Genomic DNA, 24479 nt, shown 5'->3' with positions numbered 1-24479 from the left:
GTACATACATTACATTACTGATCCTGTACTGATCCTGAGTTACATCCTGTATTATACTCCAGAGCTGCACTCACTATTCTGCTGGTCCAGTCACTGTGTACATACATTACATTACTGATCCTGAGTTACATCCTGTATTATACCCCAGAGCTACACTCACTATTCTGCTGGTGCAGTCACTGTGCACATACATTACATTACTGATCCTGAGTTACATCCTGTATTATACCCCAGAGCTGCACTCACTATTCTGCTGGTGCAGTCACTGTGTACATACATTACATTACTGATCCTGTACTGATCCTGAGTTACATCCTGTATTATACCCCAGAGCTGCACTCACTATTCTGCTGGTGCAGTCACTGTGTACATACATTACATTACTGATCCTGTACTGATCCTGAGTTACATCCTGTATTATACTCCAGAGCTGCACTCACTATTCTGCTGGTGGAGTCACTGTGTATATACATTACATTACTGATCCTGTACTGATCCCGAGTTACATCCTGTATTATACTCCAGAGCTGCACTCACTATTCTGCTGGTGCAGTCACTGTGTACATACATTACATTACTGATCCTGTACTGATCCTGAGTTACATCCTGTATTATACTCCAGAGCTGCACTCACTATTCTGCTGGTGCAGTCACTGTGTACATACATTATATTACTGATCCTGAGTTACATACTGTATTATACCCCAGAGCTGCACTCACTATTCTGCTGGTGGAGTCACTGGGTACATACATTACATTACTGATCCTGTACTGATCCTGAGTTACATCCTGTATTATACCCCAGAGCTGCACTCACTATTCTGCTGGTGCAGTCACTGTGTACATGCATTACATTACTGATCCTGAACTGATCCTGAGTTACATCCTGTATTATACTCCAGAGCTGCACTCACTATTCTGCTGGTGCAGTCACTGTGTACATACATTACATTACTGATCCTGTACTGATCTTGAGTTACATCCTGTATTATACCCCAGAGCTGCACTCACTATTCTGCTGGTGCAGTCACTGTGTACATACATTACTGATCCTGTACTGATCCTGAGTTACATCCTGTATTATACCCCAGAGCTGCACTCACTATTCTGCTGGTGCAGTCACTGTGTACATACATTACACTACTGATCCGGAGTTACATCCTGTATTATACCCCAGAGCTGCACTCACTATTCTGCTGGTGCAGCCACTGTGTACATACATTACACTACTGATCCGGAGTTACATCCTGTATTATACCCCAGAGCTGCACTCACTATTCTGCTGGTGCAGTCACTGTGTACATACATTACATTACTGATCCTGAGTTACATCCTGTATTATACCCCAGAGCTGCACTCACTATTCTGCTGGTGCAGCCACTGTGTACATACATTACACTACTGATCCGGAGTTACATCCTGTATTATACCCCAGAGCTGCACTCACTATTCTGCTGGTGGAGTCACTGGGTACATACACTACATTACTGATCCTGGTGCGCCCCTTATTCTGCCATATACCCAGGTGTTCGCCCGGCTCATCCTCCCTGCTGAATCCTATGATTTGGAGATATTTTTCCCTTATCCCGGTGATGTTTTTTTTCTCCTTGCCGTGTTCAGACATGGAAGAAATGTGTCAGCTTCGATGCTGTCTGCACGTCACTGGTATCACTCAGCCCTGGGAAAAGCCAGCGCATATCTGTCATTCCACGCTACTCCGACAAGTGGCAGGGGACAGAGAGGGAGCGAGACACGGGGCGCTGCCGCTACTCACCCACCGTCCTCTCACTTCTCTGCAGGTAGGCAGACAATTTTTTTATTAAGCGATAGAAGATTTTAATTATTATTACTAGTATTTATTAAATTTGTACATTTATTTGCTAAAAAGAAAAAAATACTATTTCACCAACATGGACCCTGAAATTAAAAGTTCTTGCAACTTTTTGCAGGTTGTTGAGGAAGGGGTTAAATATATTGAATGGTGTTCATAGTGAACCGCTGGGTCCGCCGCCTGCCCTCATAGCTTCCTTATTCCTGATAGATGAACCCAGCAGCGACATTTCTTGCGGTTGCCACCATGTAATGTGGTCTGATTGTCACATTGTGCCGGGAATGTACATAAAGCAGGATCATGTCACCTAGTGGGAGGAAGAATGGAAGGTTATTTATGTCAATTAAGTTTAATCAACGCGGAATGAACAGTTCTGGAACTTTCTGATTTATTTAGAGTTTTCATTCCTTCATGTTTTCAATATTTCTGCTTGCTGTCAGTGAATAGGAACATTTTTTGCTTTTATCCAGTGTCAATTATATCTACACTCTTAATTATGCAACACATGACAAGCGGTGTAGTTGCCAACATTTTTGGGCATGCAGTGGCGTAACTAGAGTCCAATGGACCCTAGTGCAAAATTTGGACCTGGGTCCTTGTAGCATTCTGAATCGTGTAAAGACATATGTGTTGCCTCCCACCTCGTAATGTACTAATGTCCCCCATCCTGTATTATTGTCACTCATCCTGGTTCCTTCCAGTAATATATGTCCCCATCCTGGGCCCCTTCCTAGTATAATGTCCCCCATCCTGGCATAATGTACCCATCCATTCTCCTTCCAGTAATGAAGTTCCCCATCCTAGGTCCCTACCTAGTATAATGTCCCCCATCCTGGTATAATGTCCTTATCCATTCTCCCTCCAGTAATAATGTTCCCCATCCTGGGTCCCTACTTAGTATAATGTCCCCCGTCCTGGTATAATGTCCCTTTCCAGTAAGGATGTTCACCATCCTGGTCCCCTTGATAGTATAATGTCCCACATCCTGGTATAATATCCCCATCCATTCTCCTTCCAGTAATAATGTTCCCCATCCTGGGTCCCTACTTAGTATAATGTCCCCCGTCCTCGTATAATGTCCCCTCCCAGTAAGGATGTCCACCATCCTGGGCCCCTTCCTAGTATAATGCCCCCCATCCTGGTATAATGTCCCCATCCATTCTCCTTCCAGTAATAATGTTCCTCATCCTGGGTCCCTACTTAGTATAATGTCCCCCGTCCTCGTATAATGTCCCCTCCCAGTAAGGATGTCCACCATCCTGAGCCCCTTCCTAGTATAATGTCCCCCATTCTGGTATAATGTCTCCATCCATTCTCCTTCCAGTAATAATGTTCCTCATTCTGGGTCACTACTTAATATAATGTCCCCCGTCCTGGTATAATGTCCCCTTCCAGTAAGGATGTCCACCTTCCTGGGCCCCTTCCTAGTATAATGTCCCCCATCCTGGTATAATGTCCCCATCCATTCTCCTTCCAGTAATAATGTTCCTCATCCTGGGTCCCTATTTAGTATAATGTTCCCATCCAGTCCCCTTCCAGTAAGGATGTCCACCATCCTGGGCCCCTTCATAGTATAATGTCCCCCATCCTGGTATAATGTCCCCATCCATTCTCCTTCCAGTAATAATGTTCCTCATCCTGGGTCCCTATTTAGTATAATGTCCCCATCCAGTCCCCTTCCAGTAAGGATGTCCACCATCCTGGGCCCTTCCTAGTATAATGTCCCCCATCCTGGTGTAATGTCCCCATCCATTCTCCTTCCAGAAATAATGTGCCCCATCCTGGGCCCCTTCCTAGTATAATGTCCCCGATTTGATCCTGGCATAATGTTCCCATCCATTCTCCTTCCAGTAATGTTTGCCATCCTAGGTCCCTACCTAGTATAATGTCCCCCAGCTTGGTATAATGTCCTCATCCTTTCGCCCTCCAGTAATAATGTTACCCATCCTGGGTCCCTACTTATTATAATGTCCCCCATCCTGGTATGATGTCCCCTTCCAGTAAGGATGTCCACCATCCTGGTCCCCTTCATAGTATAATGTTCCACATCCTGGTATAATATCCCCATCCATTTTCCTTCCAGTAATAACGTTCCCCATCCTGGACCCTTTCCTAGTATAATGTCCCCCATCCTGGTATAATGTCTCCATCCATTCTCCTTCCAGAAATAATGTTTCTCATTCTGGGTCATTACTTAATATAATGTCCCCCGTCCTGGTATAATGTCCCCTTCCAGTAAGGATGTCCACCTTCCTGGGCCCCTTCCTAGTATAATGTCCCCCATCCTAGTATAATGTCCCCATCCATTCTCCTTCCAGTAATAATGTTCCTCATCCTGGGTCCCTATTTAGTATAATGTTCCCATCCAGTCCCCTTCCAGTAAGGATGTCCACCATCCTGGGCCCCTTCATAGTATAATGTCCCCCATCCTGGTATAATGTCCCCATCCATTCTCCTTCCAGAAATAATGTGCCCCATCCTGGGCCCCTTCCTAGTATAATGTCCCCCATCCTGGTATAATGTCCCCATCCATTCTCCTTCCAGTAATAATGTTCCTTATCCTGGGTCCCTATTTAGTATAATGTCCCCATCCAGTCTCCGTCCAGTAAGGATGTCCCCCATCCTGGGCCCCTTCCTGGTATAATGACCCCCTTCTTGGATGTACCTAATGTGAGAGGAGACCGGGCTAAGAGATAGTGAGATCCTAGAGAAAAGTGATAACATGGGTGTACCTAATGTGAGAGGAGACTGGGCTAAGAGATAGTGAGATCCTAGAGAAAAGTGATAACATGGTTGTACCAATTGTGAGAGGAGACCGAGCTAAGAGATAGTGAGATCCTAGAGAAAAGTGATAACATGGGTGTACCTAATTTGAGAGGACACCGAGCTAAGAGATAGCGAGATCCTAGAGAAAAGTGATAACATGGGTGTACCTAATGTGAGAGGACACCGAGCTAAGAGATAGTGAGATCCTAGAGAAAAGTGATAACATGGGTGTACCTAAGGGTACCGTCACACTATACGATTTACCTACGATCACGACCAGCGATACGACCTGGCCGTGATCGTAGGTAAATCGTAGTGTGGTCGCTGGGGAGCTGTCACACAGACAGCTCTCCAGCGACCAACGATGCCGAGGTCCCCGGGTAACCAGGGTAAACATCGGGTTACTAAGCGCAGGACCGCGCTTAGTAACCCGATGTTTACCCTGGTTACCAGTGTAAAAAAAAACAAACAGCACATACTTACATTCCGGTGTCTGTCCCTTGCCGTCTGCTTCCCGCACTCAGTGACTGCCGGCCGTAAAGTGAAAGCACAGCACAGCGGTGAGTCACCGCTGTGCTCTGCTTTCACTTTACGGCCGGCAGTCAGTGAGTGCGGGAAGCAGACGGCAAGGGACCTGACTGACACCGGAATGTAAGTATGTGCTGTTTGTTTTTTTTTTACATTTACGCTGGTAACCAGGGTAAACATTGGGTTACTAAGCGCGGCCCTGCGCTTAGGAACCCGATGTTTACCCTGGTCACAAGCGAACGCATCGCTAGATCGCATCGCTAAATCGGTGTCACACACACCGATCCAGCGATGACAGCGGGAGATCCAGCGACGAAAGAAAGTTCCATACGATCTGCTACGACGTACGATTCTCAGCAGGATCCCTGATCGCTGCTGTGTGTCAGACACAGCGATATCGTAACGATATCGCTGGAACGTCACGAATCGTACCGTCGTAGCGATCGAAATGGCACTGTGTGACGGTACCCTACTGTGAGAGGAGACTGGGCTAAGAGATAGTGAGATCCTAGAGAAAAGTGATAACATGGGTGTACCTAATGTGAGAGGAGACTGGGCTAAGAGATAGTGAGATCCTAGAGAAAAGTGATAACATGGGTGTACCTAATGTGAGAGGAGACCGAGCTGTAAGATAGTGAGATCCTAGAGAAAAGTGATAACATGGGTGTACCTAATGTGAGAGGAGACCGAGCTAAGAGATAGCGAGATCCTAGAGAAAAGTGATAACATGGGTGTACCTAAGGGTAACGTCACACAGTGGCACTTTGATCGCTAGGACGGCACGATCCATGACGTTCCAGCGATATCGTTACGATCTCGCTGTGTCTGACACGCTACTGCGATCAGGGACCCCGCTGAGAATCGTACGTCGTAGCAGATCGTTTGAAACTTTCTTTCGTCGCTGGATCTCCCGCTGACATCGTTGAATCGGCGTGTGTGACGCCGATTCAGGGATGTCTTCACTGGTAACCAGGGTAAACATCGCGTTACTAAGCGCAGGGCCGCGCTTAGTAACCCGATGTTTACCCTGGTTACCAGCGTAAACGTAAAAAAACAAACACTACATACTTACATTCCGTGTCTGTCCACCGGCGCGGTGCTTCTCTGCACTGGCTGTGAGCGCCGGCCAGCCGGAAAGCACAGCGGTGACGTCACCGCTCTGCTTTACGGCTGGCCGGCGCTGACAGTGCAGAGGAAAGCACAGCGCCGGAGGACAGACACGGAAGGTAAGTATGTAGTGTTTGTTTTTTTACGTTTACGCTGGTAACCAGGGTAAACATCGGGTTACTAAGCGTGGCCCTGTGCTTAGTAACCCGATGTTTACCCTGGTTACCAGGGGACTTCGGGATCGTTGGTCGCTGGAGAGCTGTCTGTGTGACAGCTCTCCAGCGACCACACAGCGACGCTGCAGCGATCGACATCGTTGTCGTATCGCTGCAGCGTCGTTTCAGTGTGACGGTACCCTAATGTGAGAGGACACCGAGCTAAGAGATAGCGAGATCCTAGAGAAAAGTGATAACATGGGTGTACCTAATGTGAGAGGAGACTGAGCTAAGAGATAGCGAGATCCTAGATAAAAGTGATAACATGGGTGTACCTAATGTGAGAGGAGACCGAGCTAAGAGATAGCGAGATCCTAGAGAAAAGTGATAACATGAGTGTACCTAATGTGAGTGGAGACCGAGCTAAGAGATAGTGAGATCCTAAAGAAAAGTGGAAAAGAAGTGACCGAAAGAACTGTATGATCGATCAGAGATGGGTCCTGGAACAGGAAGCCTAGCAGTGCGGCCTAGAGTTTATAACTCATAAAGGTAATGGAGCTAGATGGTAGAGACAACGCAAGACGATTAGCATGCCTGGGCGAGAGTTCCAAAGTGTTAGGGACAGAGAAGATAAATACCGGCCTTACTGGCAATATAGTTCCCTAGACGGGAAAGAAGACGCAGAACCGCAGATTGAGGATAGGACTCTTGGTAACCGGACTGTAATACTGAGCTGGGCTGTGGTGAAGTAGAAAGGGACGTTGAAGGTAGAGTCAAACGAGTAAAGAGGAAGGAGTTGAAATTGTGTATGGAAAAAGCTCAGTTTTGTGAAGGAAATATTCAAGTTGTGTGGCCCTATCTCCTGTATATAATCTCCTCCAACTTATTGTAGAGTAAAAAAATATATTTTTGACTCGTCGTCTCCCTCATTGAACTGTTTAACACCTGATCTTGGCTAACCCAAGTCGTCAGTAACATGCAGCCTGCAAGGGCATCGTGACCTCACAGCACAAGTCCACACACCCGCACCTTCATGTAACGTGTCGGAGAGCAAGAGACCAGTACCTCACCCATGGTCACCGACCCGTGCCACATTACAGGGGTATAGAACATGATATATGGCAATTATGGGGTATTCCGACTAGTAATGTTTATCAGCTATCCACCATTTAGTAGTAGGTCTACTTATTAAAAAATGACCACTTCAACAATGCGCTTTATTAGACTTTGACTAATTGTATCTTCTGATTCAGAAAGTATGGCCGCCTAAGATAATACTCCTCTTTTAATATGTGTTAATTACTTGTACGTAGCATTATCAAGTGTCTTTTATATTACTACTTTTCTAGACATGTCCGGAGGGATATTCTCCCCTCTAGAAAATCTACATGACCTGGACAAGGTGAATTGTCACCCTCTTGCCTGTTTCCTGTGCCATGAGCAGTATGAGCACCCGTGTCTGCTGGACTGTTACCACAACTTCTGTGCCAATTGCCTCCGTGGTCGGGCTGTAGACAACCGCTTAACCTGTCCTTTATGTGGGTAAGTGACCATGAATGAAAGAGCTGCCGTTCAATACCTGCTGTGACATTCACTAAACTTAAAGGGGACTTTTCTCTGGAATTTTTAATTTAAACTAAGGGACTCTTCCAATTGCCACTGCTCCTCTGATTCTGGAACAGTTTTTATTTTTCTTCTGTGACCTTCCATTCCAAAGTTATGCCTGCCCCCCAGTAATAATAATGGTATAAATTTTCCCTTCAAGCAACTGCGGGCAATTACCACTGATCTTCTATGTGGGCGTGGCTGTGTTTTGATTGGTCAGCATCAGAGGAGAAAAAGGAAACGCCCACAGTGAAGTTCGATGGAGTACGCCCTGTTTTTTAAAGGGAAAATGTACACCTTTATGTCTTGGGGGCATAATTTTGGAACGGAGGGGCACAGAAGAAAAAGTACAACTGTTCCAGAATCAGTGCGGCAGCAGCAATAGGAGGAGGTGCTCCGTTTCAAAGAAAAATATCAGTGAAAGGTCTCCTTTAAGTCAAATTAAAAAAAAAACAGGTGTTTAAATGTGAAACCACATATAACAGTTGTGGTTTGGAAACGTGGTTTTACAGTAAATCTGTGTGTTTTTGGAATGTTCTTCTTGCTGTCAGTGAATGGAAATGTTATCTGTCTATGTTTGGTGGCTAAAAGCTGTCCTGATGGAGACATTATACTCGTTTCTCCTGCGCTGGACACTATGATTATAATTGTAACTACAGTAGAGATAAGCAGAAATAATTGCATTCCCCTGGTCCAGCCTCCACTATATTACTCCATAGGAGCTGGACCAGGGCAGTGTGAATTTCCTTAGCTGGCAATGGATTGCTGGCATCCTGGGTGCTTTTTCCATTTACCAGGCCCCAGCAACACCATGAACATCACAGGGGTCTTGTGATCACAAAAGGCATCCAGGATGGCGGCTGAGGAAGTTCATACCGCTCTGGTCCAGCTACTATGGAGTAGCAAAGTGGAGGCTGGGCCAGGGAAGTGCAATTCTTTTTGCTCTTCTCTAATTGTAACCTACACTGAAACGTTTGAGGTTGTCCGGTCTTAGTCTACAAGTCTGCAGTCACTCTACATGAGTGCTGACTTGTGAATCCTCACATCGTGCACACGGCTTGCTGTGAGGATTCTCCAGTGTCGGCAGACGTGTGACTGTAAGTATATTGTTTGCGTACACACGGACACATGCCAACTAGACGTGCATGATCTTGCTCAATGCATGTGTATTAAACAAGACTGGACAAGTCTTTTTTTTTAATCAGATACATTTTTATTAAGGAAAATCAATGATAACAAATGACATCAAGCTGTTATTCACAGATAATCATATATTTTATGAACATAACTCCCCCCCCTTTTCCCTCCCTATCCCACCTCTTCGAGACCCCTTTTATGCTTTCCCAAATTCCCATCTGATATTCCTTCCCCAATTCAAATACAATTGTATAGTATGAACATCATCTATACCATTATGCATCCTCCCCACAATTCTAATCCCATTCTATCCATGGCTGCCAAATCTTTTGAAATACATCTAGTTTATTTCTCTTAGTATATATACTTTTTTCCAATAATATTATATGATCCGCCTGCGTTAGAAAGCCTCGTCTAGTCGGAGGCTCCTCCCTGATCCAGAACCGAGCTATCAATTTCCTTGCTATGAATAACAGTCTAGCAATCGCCAGTTTGACCATAGATACCGCTGCTATTTCTTCCACATAGCCTAATATACAGACCAAAGGGTCTCTGGGAATGACGCAGCTATATATCAATTCAATCCGATTCAATACAACTGTCCAGAAGGCAGACAATCTAGGGCAGTGCCACAGCATGTGTAACATGTCTTCCTGTTCCTGCGAACATCGTGGACACTCGGAATCAGACCTCAAACCCATCTTGAACAGTCTATCGGGAGTTCTGTAAGCTCTATGAATCACATGTAGTTGAGACATCCTCCCAGGTTCGCTCATAGAGATCTTAGTCACATATTCTAAAATAGATTCCCATCTATCATCATTTATCTCTCCCAATTCAGCTTCCCATTACACTCTAGACTTGATGGGATGTTTGGCTAGAAAGGTGAATAATAAATCTCTATACACTTCTGAAATTGCCCCCCTTGTCCCGCTGTTCTCCAAAATGGAAGCCAGCGTGATATCAATCTGGATCTCAATAAGTTTTCTCCGACATTGCGACTGATACACATGCTGAATTCTTTTATAATGATATAAATTTAAATGTGATAACTGGAATTCTGTTTGTAACTCCACGAATGACTTAAGTCTCCCTTGACCCATTAGCTGACCCATCTTTCTAATTCCTGCCTCTCTCCATGGCCCATATCCTTCCATTTGCTTAAATTCTTGTAAGTTTATATTATCCCATATAGGTGAGTATTTGGTAAGGCCTGTGACACCCCTAATCTGTTTAACTTTTTCCCATACCTTATGAATTTGGAGAACAGTAGGAAACCGAGAACCCAGTTTCAAAAATTGCCCCCCTTCCAAACTCTCACCCAGTGGCCATTTTCCCATCAAATAACTCAAACTACTGGGCGATTGCCCCTTTCCCATCTCCTCCCCCCATCCTCCAATATGTTGGCATTGTGCTGATAAAAAATATACCCAAGGGTTAGGGAGCGCCAAGCCCCCTTCCGCCTTTGGCCTCTGCAGAGTTTCTTGTTTAAACCTTGGCTTTTCCCCCCCCATATTAGTTCGCCAAACAGCGATTTAATTTTATGGAACCTACTCTGCGGAATCCAAATTGGAGAATTATGCAGTACATATAACAACTGCGGCATCACAATCATCTTCAAAAGGTTCACTCTTCCAATTACAGAGAGATGTAGTTTGTTCCACGCTGAAATTTTGGTACGTAATTTTTGTAGCAGAGGGCTTAGATTAAGTTCTTCAAACCTCGTCAGAGGAAGGGTGATTTGTATCCCCAAATATTTAAATTCCGAAACTACCTACCTTCAATTTTGCCGACATTTCCACCTCCTCAGTACCCTTTTCTACCTCATCAATGTGCATAATGCACGATTTGTCCCAATTTATTTTGAGTCCAGAGAATTCCCCAAATTCCTCAATTAATGCCACCGCGTTATCCAGATTCTCCCCTGAGTCCCCCCAAAATAACAAAATATCGTCAGCATACAGAGACACCTTCTCCTCCTTCATTCCATAGACAAATCCTTTTATCTCTCGTGCCTCCCTTATTTTAGCAGCCAAGGGTTCCATAGCTAGGGCAAATAGCAACGGAGACAATGGGCACCCCTGCCTTGTACCCCTATGCAATGAGAAACTATCAGATACTTTATTATTTACTCTAATTTTTGCCATTGGAGAGGAGTATAGCAACCCCACCCAAGATATAAACTTAGGCCCGAACCCAAGGCACAACAGAACCGACCACAAGTAATTCCATTCTACACAATCAAAGGCCTTATGGGCATCCAAAGACACCACCACTCTCTTTCCAGCATTTTCGGCTGGAATTTGCATATTTAAATATAGTCTCCTTAAATTGATTGCTGTAGATTTGTTGGGCATAAATCCAGATTGATCTGGGTGGATTACTTTATCAATCACATGGGTTAAGGCCCCTTCACATTAAGCGACGCTGCAGCGATACCGACAACGATCCGGATCGCTGCAGCGTCGCTGTTTGGTCGCTGGAGAGCTGTCACACAGACCGCTCTCCAGCGACCAACTATGCCGGTAACCAGGGTAAACATCGGGTAACTAAGCACAGGGCCGCGCTTAGTAACCCGATGTTTACCCTGGTTACCATGCTAAAAGTAAAAAAAAACAAACACTAGATACTTTCCTACAGCCGTCTGTCCTCCAGCGCTGCGCTCTGCTTCTCTGCTCTCCTCCTGTACTGGCTGTGAGCCGGAAAGCAGAGCGGTGACGTCACCGCTCTGCTTTCCGGCTCACAGCCAGTACAGGAGGAGTGCAGAGCACAGCGCTGGAGGACAGACAGCGGTAGGTAAGTATCTAGTGTTTGTTTTTTTTTACTTTTAGCATGGTAACCAGGGTAAACATCGGGTTACTAAGCGCGGCCCTGCACTTAGTTACCCGATGTTTACCCTGGTTACCAGTGAAGACATCGCTGGATCGGTGTCACACACGCCGATCCAGCGATGTCAGCAGGAGTCCAGCGACGAAATAAAGTTCTGGACTTTCTTCAGCGACCAACGATCTCCCAGCAGGGGCCTGATCGTTGGTCGCTGTCACACATAACGATTTCATTAACGATATCGTTGCTACGTCACAAATAGCAACGATATCGTTAACAATATCGTTATGTGTGAAGGTACCTTTAGTCTGTTGGCCAAGGCCTTCGCCAAAATCTTTATATCTGCTGTAAGGAGTGAGATTGGTCTGTAGGACTCCGGATTCAGCGGATCCTTATCAGCTTTAGGAATGACCACAACAATGGCCTCTCTCATAGATGTAGGTAGTATTCCCCTCTCCAACGACTCATTAAATACCTTCTCCAATTTAGTTATTATTTCTTCATTAAAAATTTTGTACACCTCTACCGGAATGCCATCCGCTCCCGGGGCCTTATTACCCGCCATATCCGCCAGTGCCACCCTCAGTTCCTCCGCCGCCATCGGCCTATCCATCCATTCTCTATCCTCCTCACCTAGTCTAGGAAGCTTAATCGCACTCATATACCTGTTCATCTCCTCTTGACCTTTATGTATCTTAGAGGAGTATAACTCACTGTAAAATTGTTTAAATACATCCAAAATTTGATCCCCTTGTGTAACCACATTACCTTCCTTTGTTTTAATTGCGTATACATGTGAGGATTCCCATTGTGCCGAAGCTACGACTGAGAGCAGGTGCCCCACTTTCTCACCCTCCGCATAGAATGCCTCGTTCTGAAATGCCCGCAATCTCTCTGCCTTACGGATGTGAAGTTTATTAACCTCCGACTGGGCCACTCTCATGCGGGTCTGCGTAGCTTTGGAACACTGTGCCCCCAATGCCTCCTCCGCTGCCCTTAATTCCTCCATCACTGCTTTATCTAGTTTTTGAGACCTAGTCTTAAATCGAGATACTTCTCTGAATAAAATCCCTCTCAAAAACGCCTTCATAGTATCCCAAACTATATGACCCTCTGCACTACCTTCGTTTATCCTAAAGAATTCACCCAGCTCCTCTCCTATCTTTTCCATATCCAGCAACCGTAACCAAAAGGGGTGAATTTTCCATCCCACACCTGCCAACCTCCCCTGTTCTCCCAATTGTAGAGATACCATCAGAGGACAATGATCCAATAGAACTCTGGGCAAATATTCCACTTCCTGCACCAAGTTATCCATCCCTTCATTTCCCAAAGCCACATCAATGCGAGACAAGGAACCATACGTCGCCGAGTAGCACGAGTAAGTGTAGTTCTCCATATTTCGAACTCTCCACAAGTCTATCCATCCAATTTCCCTCATGTAGTTTCCAAAAGGTGTTACATTCCCTTCCTCTCTGTTCCCTGTATGTTTGCCCCTATCCCAATGATCATTTGCAATATTATTCACGTCTCCTATTACAAGCAACGGGACTCCAGTCCATTTCCCTGATATGTCCAGAATTTCCTGTATCTTTTTTCCCGAAAACGGTGGAGGGATATATAAAGACACTATACATAATAATCTATGCAATATCTTACATACAATAAACACGTATTGCCCGTCTTTGTCTATTATAACCTCCACTTCTTCATATGGAGTAGAAGTGTGGATTAATACTGACACTCCCCTAGCATAGGCTGAGTACGTCGAGTGATAAGCCTTCCTCACCCATCTTTTTTGTAACATAGCTACTTTGTCTTCTACCAGGTGTGTTTCTTGAAGGCATATCACTGAGGGCCTCAGTTTCAGAAGATATTGTAGAATTGCGGCCCGGTTTGAGACATTTGCAAGACCCCTAACGTTCCAGCTTAGAATTTTAATTCTACCCCCCCATGATATATCACAGTACCAAACGTTTGACTCATTAAGAAAGGAGGTCTCGATCCTCCCCCCCTTGCCCTTCCCTCCCGCCCCCCCACCTTCCCAACCTTCCAAACCTTCCAACTAAAATAACTCCCACCCTTCCCTTCCATCCCCCTCCCAAAAGATTGATTGGCTCCCACAACTTTTAAGCTGATAAGAATTCACTCTAAGACTGGACAAGTCTAGTCAGAACGTGGCTGGAAGTATACAAATCACATACTTGCGGTCACATGACCAACCGCTCCCAGCGCTGGCACTGGAGAATCCTCACAGCGTGCAGATTCACAAGTCTGCAGTCACATACAGTGATTGCAGACTTGTAGTTTAAGGCCGGGTCAACCCCTTTAAGCTGCACTGGGCCAGGACTAGATGCTGACCTCTGATTGTAACTTAGAGCGCTGTAGCTTTTACATAAAATAAGATGACATCTGTTTTCCAACTTACTTTTCAGCTTTGCTGTGTAGACTGCAGCAGAGTCATCTCATTATCTGAAGAATTAGGGGGATTTAATGAGAGATGTCTGCTCTGTCCTACTGCTCGAAGTCTAGACAAGGCCGGATATCAATAAATATTTAATCAGTAAATATATTATATACACAGATAAGGCTCTGTATGCAGCTCAACTGCAACAATTTTCTGTCCAATAAGTCTTAAGGGTATGTGCACACGTTGCGGATTTGCCTGCGGATTTTTACTCACTGAATCCGCATCTCTTGGCCGAAAACGCAGGTGCGTTTTTGGTGCATTTTTTTTTTGCAGATTTGATGCGTTTTTTGATGCGTTTTTGTTTGCGTTTTTGAAAGCTAAATAAAGATCTATTATTGAACAATAAAAAAAAGATTTGTGATGTCATTTCTTGTCCAACCTCCTCTTTTACATTTGTCCAACCCACACTCCATTACACACAGATAGATAGATAGATAGATAGATAGATAGATAGATAGATAGATAGATAGAAGGAATGAGATAGATAGATAGATAGATAGATAGAAGGAATGAGATAGATAGATCCATAGATAGATATATACTGTATATCTATTCATATATCTATAGATATATTTATGGATAGATGTAGATAGATATATGGATAGTTAGAGAGATATGTCCATAGATAGATATACAGTATCTATAGATATATCTATAAATATAGCCATAGATATCCATCTATAGATATATCTATAGATTTATCCATAGATATATAATAGCAAGGCCGATGTTTATTAATTAACAATATGTTTAATTTTGAACAAAAATGGGGAAAAAAATGGCGTGAGCTCCCGCCCAATTTTCTGAGCCAGAGGGGGAAAGCCGACGGTCGCGGGCCAGTATTTGTAGCCTGGGAAGGGGGTAATACCCATGGCCCCTTGCCAGGCTATGAATATCAGCCTGCAGCTGTCTGCATAGCCTTTACTGGCTATTAAAATAGGGGGACCCCAAAAAAAATGACGTGGGGTCCCCCTATATTTTATAGCCAGAAAGGCTACGCAGACAGCTGCAGGCTGATCTTCATAGCCTAGGAGGGGGCCATGGATATTGGCCCCCCTGGCTACAAATACCAGCTTCCAGCCACCCCAGAAATGGCGCCTCTGTACGATGCGCCAATTCCGGCACTGAGCCTCTCTCTTCCCACTGCCCTGTTGCCATGGCAAGTGGGGTAATAAGGGCTTAATGTCACCTTTGTATTGTAAGGTGACATTAAGCTCGGTTAGTAATGGAGGGGTGTCAATAAGACGTCTATCCATTGCTAATCCTATAGTAGTGAAAGAGTTTAAAAAAAGACACAGCCAGAAAAAAGTATTTTAATATTCTTAATTTCACCATACTTACATGCACTCCTAATTCCTGCGACGCCCTCGATCGCCTGCAAAAAAATAATCAACCAACCGTATACTCCCTTTCCACCGTAGTCCAATTAATAACGAGTGTCCCACGACGATCTCCCCTATAGAGCTGTCACATCAGGAGATGTGACAGCTCTATAGACCTTCAGTGACACACTGACAGGAGACAATGGCTCCTGCAGAGCATCACTGAAGAGGTTACTTTAGTTCATTGCTCTCACTTTATGGCAAGGCTGCGTGGGAAATTTCCCACGCAGCAGTGCCGCAAGTGACAGTATGAACTATACTGTACTCACAGCGACGGAGGGATACAGTGCAGAAGGATACCTTCCGTCATTGTATTGCCAGAGCCCCTGGAGAGCGATCGCATCAGCTGATGTGGCAGCTCTCCACGGGAGTTCGTCGTGGGACAATCATATTAATTGAATTACTGTGGATCAGGGAGTATATTGTTGGTTTATTATTTTAATATTTTTTTACCAGTGAGCAAGGGCTTCGGGATCAAGGTGATTGGTGAGTATGTACTCTATGTTGTATGTACTGTATGTACTGTATATGTGTGTATGTGTTTTTTTTTTTTTTTTACATTCAACACATTAGCCGGATGATGGGACTACTACTGTCCCATCATTGGCTAATGTGTCAATCATTGTCACTGTAGCAGGCATAGCCGGATGAGACTTGTAGTCCCATCGGACGATGCCTGCACAGACACACACACACACAACCCCCCCAAAGACCCCCCCGAACAGCCCGCAGACCCCCCAGACAGACACCTGCACAGTGCCGCAAAGCCCTGCAGACCCTCGGACAGCGCCACACAGCCCCGCAGACCCCCTAACAGCGCGCACAGCCCCGGACAGCTCGCAGACCCCCCGGACAGCCCCGCAGACGCCCCAGCAGACCCACGGACAGCCCGCAGACCCCACCCGCACACACTATACACGCACACAGTAACCGACCACAGTCCGCCCTCACTCCGCCCACACACTCCCTTCTCCCGATCTGCAGCGTTTCATCCCTCCTGACGATCTGCAGCGATCTTTTTTACATCTGCGGTTTTGCTGCGGATGTTCCTGACTCAATGCAAGTCAATGGGTGCAGAAACGCTGCAGATCCGCAAAAATAATTGACATGCTGCGGAAAACACACCGCAGCGTTTCCACGTGGTTTTTTCCGCAGGATGTGGATTTGGTTTTCCATAGGTTTACATGCTACTGTAAAATCCGTGGAAAACTGCTGCAGATCCGCAGGCAAATCCGCAACGTGTGCACATAGCATACATTTCAGCTGCCATAAAGCACCCACAACCGCATTATTACTGCACTGTGTGATCTAGCTTTAAGTCTGGCCTCCGGTTCCCGTGCATATGGCGTGGATGACCTCCTAGTCCTTGAGGCATAACCCCAGTATATACTGCACAGGGCAGTAGAGATAGTGGAGAGAGGCAATAGAAAAGTCTCATGGGCTGCAGATAAAGGTCCCCTTTGTTACTCCATAGTTGTTCCTGACATGACACATAGCGGATCTCAGGAGCTTTAGCTCTGAACAGCTGTAAGTGGAGTGTTACTACTTTTAGCTCAGACATAAAGCTGGAACAAAGGCTTCTGGGCAGACGGAACGTGGTAAGTGGACTCTGCTGATCCCGATTGTTGTCACACGGGCAGATAATCTTACATGCTACCTTTAAACACTATTTTTTTTTTACCAAAAGACCCTGCAATAACAGTCTTGCCTGATATGTTTATTTATTTTTTGCTATTTGTTGCATTTTTATTTTTAAATTAATGTTTTACATCCTGCGGCTTTTTTTTTGCTGCTTTTTTATTTATTGCCTTTACTCATTCCAAGTCTTGTTTTATTGCTCATGACATTTCAAGTTTATCATTAAAACACGCAAGTTGTAACGTGAGAGATGCAATGAGAAATGCCAGTCACGTAAACACGGGCGTATTTATTTAAGAAATAAACAATAGAAGTCTATGAAAGTTAGATGCTACCAGATAGCAAAAAAAAAAATCTATATCTAGAGAATAAGTATTGGAAAAAGCCTATTTGGGAAGGACTTAGCAGGGGAGGGGCGTGGATTCAAGTAACTTGAAAATCGGACCCTCCGTCAGCAACTGCAAATGACAAAGGACTTAACCTCTTAGGCTACGTTCACATTTACGCTGTGCGATGTTGCGTCGGCGACGCAACGCACAACGCAAACAAAAACGCACAAAAACGCACGCTAAAACGCATAGTTTTGCGACGCATGCGTCCTTTTTTGCCGAATTTTGGACGCAAAAAAAATGCATCTTGCTGCGTCCTCTGTGCCCTAACGCTTGCGGCAAATAAAACGCATGCATCGCAAAACGCATGCAAATGCATGTCCATGCGCCCCCATGTTAAATATAGGGGCGCATGCGTCGCCGCGGCTGCGCCCGATGCAGCCCGGCAGAACGCAAATGTGATGTAGCCTTAAAGGGAATGTCCAGAATTGGAAAAATATTCCTGCAATTTTCTGAAAACGGCGCCACATGTGCCCACTGTTTGTGTGTGGAAACGGAACTCCGTGTCATTCACCTTTAAAGGGGTTGTCCAGTCCAAATGGATAAGTCTGCAGTCATCCTGTGTGACCACAGACATGAATCCCCCAGTGCATCAGATTCACCAATTTCTGAGCCAGCAATGGCGGTGATGTATCATATGTAGGGCCTGTCCATTCTGTATTGCCTCGCTTCATACAAGTGTATGGAGAGCGTGACTGCCCCACTGGCCAGGAGTATATATAACTCATACCTTCCCGTCCCAGCTCAGAAACCGGCGAATATCAAGTCTTGTTTGCCAGAGGGATCAAATACTTATTTCTCTCTGCAAAATGCAAATAAATGTATATACCGTAATTTATACAATGTGTTTTTCTGGATTTTATTTCTGATATTCTATCTCTCAATGTTAAAATTAACCTACCCTCAAAATTATAGACTGTTCATGTCTTTGCCAGTGGGCAAAATTACACAATCAGTAAGGGATCAAATACTTATTTCCTTCACTGTACCTCCAAACCAACAGAAGAAACTCTTCGCTAGAAGAAGATCAAAGTTTTTATAATAGCCCATCCATGGCCCAGGCGACAATCTCTGGGTGCCCTGAAGAAGGAGGGGTGGGCAAAGATTGCCAATTCTAGATGTGCCATGCTGATAGACTCCTACGTCGAAAGATAGGGTATGTGCACACGTCAGGATTTCTTGCGGAAATTTCCTGACAAAAAAACGGACATTTCTGCCAGAAATCCGCATGCGTTTTTTATGTGGTTTTTGCGCGTTTTTTTTTCACTTTTTTTGCATTTTTTCCCAATGCATTAAATAACGTGAACAACACGAAAAATCCGCAAAATTAATGAACATGCTGCTTTTTTTACCGCAATGCGTTTTTTCGCGAAAAAAAAAAACGCATCATGTGCACAAAAATTGCAGAATGCATTCTAAATGATAGGATGCATATGTCTGCGGTTTTTATCGCGAAAAAAGGGCGAAAAAACCTGAACGTGTGCACATACCCTGAATGCTGTCTGAAATTCAAAGGGTATTTCAACAAAGTATTTTAAGGGTGTGCATATTTACGCCACCACATTATTTTAGTTCTTTTTCTACCCGAAAAGTAATTGAGGGATGACGGCACTCTGTAATGCTAAAGCATGTCAATATGAAATATGAATAGCAATACAGCTTCTGGATACTGGAAAAAACTGAGACACTGAGCATATATTTCACATTGACATGCTTTATTGTTTATTGTATATGGAGATGGCTGCTCTAGTTGGCACCTGTTCGCACTAGCTTGGAAGTGACAGTCAGTCTTTTGTCAATTGAGGGGTGGCTAAGTCCTCTTTCACACTTCCGTCGTTTAGGGGCCGTCGCAATGCGTCGTTCTGTGGAAAAAACGCATCCTGCAAAGTTGCTCGCAGGATGCGTTTTTTGCACATAGACTTGTTCCATACGTCGTGCACTGGATGCGTAGGTATTTGGCAGGCCGTCGTATCGAAAAAACGTTCAAGGGGACATTTTTTCGTACGCTGTGTCCTTCATTTCCTACCGCGCATGCGCGGACGGAACTCCGCCCCCTCCTCCCTGGGACTTTACAGTGGGCAGTGGACGCGTTGAAACACTGCGTCCGCTGCCCACGTTGTGCAGAATTTGCACAACGTCCGTCGGTACGTTGCGCCGATGCTTAGCGGCGGCCCCGTACCGACGGAAGTGTGAAAGAAGCCTAAGGCCTCTTTCACACTTCCGTCTTTGAGCACCCGTCGAAATACGTAATTTTTTGATTTGCAGGATCCTGCATTTTCTCATAGACTTTTATTAGGGATGTATCGCGACGTATGGCCACACGTTTCGTCCGTCGTGCACTGGATCCTGCGGAATTTGACGTCCCGCCGTTTGGAAAAAACGTTCAAACAAACGGTTTTTGTCTGCAGTGGGTGGAAAAACGTGCCAGGACTCCTCCTGCGTCATACGTCGTTCCACAGAATGGGAGCCTATGGACGCAGAATCCTGCAGTCACTGTGAAACGCAGGAATCCAGTGACGGATCCTGTTTTTCCATTTGAGCATGCCTGGAAGCATTTTCCAACCCGGGGAGAAATCTCTCCCTCTCCCTCTCTCGTCCCCGCAATCCTCCTTCTACACTATAAAAATTCAGGCGGCGCATCCGCCGAAATACCGGAAACGTTGCGTACGTTTTAACACTATTTCCTAAACGTACGTCGCTACGTCTCGGCGACGCATTAGGACGGGACACTGCCGACGGAAGTGTGACAGAGGCCTAACATGTCAGCGCTCAGTATAGAGTGAACAGTGGCTGGAAGTACAAACTTCACATGTAGGAGAAAGCCGGCACACTGCTAGTAGAAGAGGTCGGGCTTGAGGAAAGGACAATGGTCCTGTAATACTGGAGAGTAAACCTCCGCACCAAAGAGACGAGCGTAGAAATTCTTGCTGCAAAAGTGGTTTTATTGTGATCCGGCACCAAAGAAAAGACAGAGGGTTTGTCCAATGTTTCGGCCAACAGGTGGTCTTTCTCAAGGACATTGGTGTAAGTTTTTGCCAGGTATGAAGGGTATGTGAGCAGTCATCCTGGCATGGCGTGCTTACAGCCATCGCTCACTGCAGGTTTATAGCATTTGGGGACATGGCAGGTTCCCTTTAAAGGGTCGACATTGACTTTTAATATTGTGATTTCCACCTGGGGGCGCTACAGCACTCATCCTCTTTCTCTCGGACGAGGCTGTTTGCATACTTAAATTCCCAAGTCTTGATACACCGACTTGGCGCTCTCCACAAGGAGAAGCTTCACCCCTTAGACTCTACAAATTCTAACACAGAGAACCTTTATGTTTTCATCCTGCAGTCACCAATCTATAGTGAAAGGAAGCAATGCTCTACCCCCAATGGATAGATTATTAAAGTTCCTGGTGGACAGCTCTGCGGACTCTGGAGAGACTGTACAATGTGCCAACTGTGACCTGGAGAGCAAAACGCAGGTATGGAAAATCCTAAGAAGCATCAGTAATAGGTGGGGACAACCTGGAGTAATGGAGGTGCCTGGGATCACATGGCCAGCGCACTCATTGTTGCTGTTGTGAGTATGCAGCTCCTAGACAGATCTATGTATCTCTACGTTACATGCTTTGCTTGTTGCTAACCCTCTAAGCACTGCTTAGCTCATCCATTCAGGTCAGTATTTCTCACACACTTCATGTTATGTCTTCCTGAAAACTTCAGAGGGTCTGGGAGTTACATGTGATGCGCTAGTATGGGCCTCATAGTATTATGGAAAGTAGGAGCAGCGCCAATCCATTTCCTCGTCTACTATTTAGGCTTTATCACAATGGCGGTACTATGGGAACTACAATTATTGGCGCTATAGGGATTTTTATAAGACTTGCACCATAGGTATCACTCTGAGGCTTGTATTATGGGCACCACTCTGAGGCTTGTATTATGGGCACCACTCTGATGCTTGTATTATGGGCACCACTTTGATGCTTGTATTATGGGCACCACTCTGATGCTTGTATTATGGGCACCACTCTGATGCTTGTATTATGGGCACCACTCTGATGCTTGTATTATGGGCACCACTCTGATGCTTGTATTATGGGCACCACTCTGATGCTTGTATTATGGGCACCACTCTGATGCTTGTATTATGGGCACCACTCTGATGCTTATATTATGGGCACCTGTTATGATCTGGTGGCTTAGGAGCAGCATGAGACGGACTCTGGAGAAGGTGGCCCCTGTACTGACCGCAAACCCTGAACCTAGCAGCGCAACTAGAAGTAGCCATGGGGGGTACCTAACACTCCCTAGACCCCTCGGCACAGCCTAAGATCTAACTACCCCTAAAGACAGAAACAGGAAACCTATCTTGCCTCAGAGAAAATCCCCAAAGGATAGATAGCCTCCCACAAATATTGACTGTGAGAGGAGAGGGAAATAACATACGCAGATATGAAATCAGATTTTAGCATAGGAGGCCATACTAGCTAAAAAGAAAGAATAGAGCAGAGTACTATGCGGTCAGTATAAAAACACTAGAAGATATCCACCGCAGAAAATACGAATCACCACATCTGACTAAAGACATGGGGGGTATATCTGCATCTCCAGAGAAATAGCTAGGCTGCAAAAAATCCTTCACAGACTAAGCTGGACAAGACAAAAACATGAAAATGCACAGAGCTATAAGGTCCACAGCAGGTGGACAGCAAAAACAAAGCCAGGACTTATCTTTGTAGAAAAGCACAGCAAACTGGAGAGACCAGCAGGGAAGTGAATCCTTCAAAAACAATGGACAACTGGCACTGACTAAAGGATCCTGCAAAGCTATATACCCCAGTCAGTTTTGAAATTAGTAGATACACCTGTCCACTCCTGCAGTCCAGGCACAACTGCATTACCCTCTACAACCACCGGAGGGAGCCCAAAAGCTGAATTCACAACAGGCACCACTCCGATGCTTGTATTATGGGCACCACTCTGATGCTTGTATTATGGGCACCACTCTGATGCTTGTATTATGGGCACCACTCTGATGCTTGTATTATGGGCACCACTCTAATGCTTGTATTATGGGCACCACTCTGAGGCTTGCATTATGGGCATTACTCAGAAGCTTGCATTATAGGTACTATTCTGAGGCTAGCCATTTGGTTAGCACTATAATAGGACTCTGAGGCTAGTACTATGGGCAGCACTCTGAACTTTGCCCCTTGGACACTACTTTGGCGCTAACAGTCTTCGCACTGGTCTCCAGCTAGTACTATAGGTACCATTCCGAGGCTAGGCCCCCACTCAACATCGACCCAGAGTCTTGCCACATTACTCAGGATATAAAGCCAAATTAGAATTTCCATATGCATATGTTTCAGGTTTTATACTTATCATTATTGCAAAGCAAAACTGATTGACTCAGTGAGAGGCCTTGGACAAGGGTCTAAGGGATAAAGATTCTCATTGTGGAGAGCACCAAGTTGGCATAGGGAGACTTGAAGGCCATGCAAGGCTCACAGGAGAGCATTACATGGACTATAAGTCTCAAAGTGCCAACTTGGCGCTCTCCACAAGGCAACAACACACTAAGCTATCAAATGTTTGGCAGTGGGTAAACACTTAACATGAATCCGTGTCCCTGAGAAAGACTTATAAACGCCAGATATAATGCATTGGACTGGTTGGCATTTTCAGCATTGAGGACTCTTGGGGATGTTACAGAAGATAAACTGGATGTAAAATTCTAAGGATTCACAATCTAGAGTCTAAATATTGGCAAGTCATTTACAAATAGGTTTTCCCCAAACGTTCATTGTAATATAAAGTTAAACCAGATAGCCTTCACCCTCCCTGGGTCCAGCGCCATCTCCACCACTGCGATGGTCTCAGGGTCCACTTCATTATTGCATTTGTGCCACCTTTGTCTAGTTTTGGTTACGATTAGCCTCTAATTGAACTTTTAATTTAAAACTTTTTTAAAGTCTATTTTAGGCCCCGTTCACACATCTGTGCTTAAACACGTACGTGGAAAAAACGGTACCGTGTCATCGGTGTTTTGGATCAGTGTGCTGTCAGTGTGTCCGTCTTTTACCATCAGTGTTTTTCTGGTACAGATAAAGAAATAAGTGTTTAACACGGGCCGGACACGGACTGTGCATCGACGCCATCCGCGTGCTGTACGCGTTTTACACGGACCCATAGACTTGTATTGGCCTTTCTCATCCGTGCTGCAGGAAAAAAAAAACGGACATGTCTCCGTGTGTTTTCCACACAGTCTGTGTAAAAACACGGCCATGTGCATAGCAGCATAGATTATAATGGGTACATGTGGAGTCTGTAAAAGAAAAAAACAAAACAAAAACCTAATACCAGACGTAATGGAAATACGCCCATGTGAATGAGGATTATATGAGCTCCACTCTAGCATTATGGAACTACTGTGAGGCTACCACTACAGGGACTACTTTGAGGTTAGCACCATGGGCACTGTTATAAGGCTAGCACTATGGGCACCAATCAGATACCATCACTATGGGCACCACTTTGAGGCTATCCTTATGAGCACTATTCCTAGGTTAGCACTGTGGGGGCGCCTGTAGTCACTAATGACTCGAGAATCTGACCAGGAGTGGTCTACAAGATGCGGCCAATGTTTTCT

General features: G+C 45.1%; 1 protein-coding gene across 1 annotated transcript in view; it reads left to right on the top strand.

The window, feature by feature from the left end:
• Positions 1-7738: 7738 nt before the first annotated feature.
• RNF207 (ring finger protein 207) overlaps positions 7739-24479 on the top strand; it is a 67621-nt gene continuing 50880 nt past the window's right edge. Inside the window, exons 1-2 of the mRNA XM_069741560.1 lie at positions 7739-7929; positions 21174-21306. Coding sequence (XP_069597661.1) covers positions 7739-7929; positions 21174-21306 — 324 coding nt within the window. The remainder of the gene's footprint in view (positions 7930-21173; positions 21307-24479) is intronic.

This window comes from Ranitomeya imitator, chromosome 10 (genome assembly GCF_032444005.1).
Source record: "Ranitomeya imitator isolate aRanImi1 chromosome 10, aRanImi1.pri, whole genome shotgun sequence".
Lineage (NCBI taxonomy): Eukaryota > Metazoa > Chordata > Amphibia > Anura > Dendrobatidae > Ranitomeya > Ranitomeya imitator.
This window is presented reverse-complemented; position numbering and strand designations above follow the sequence as displayed.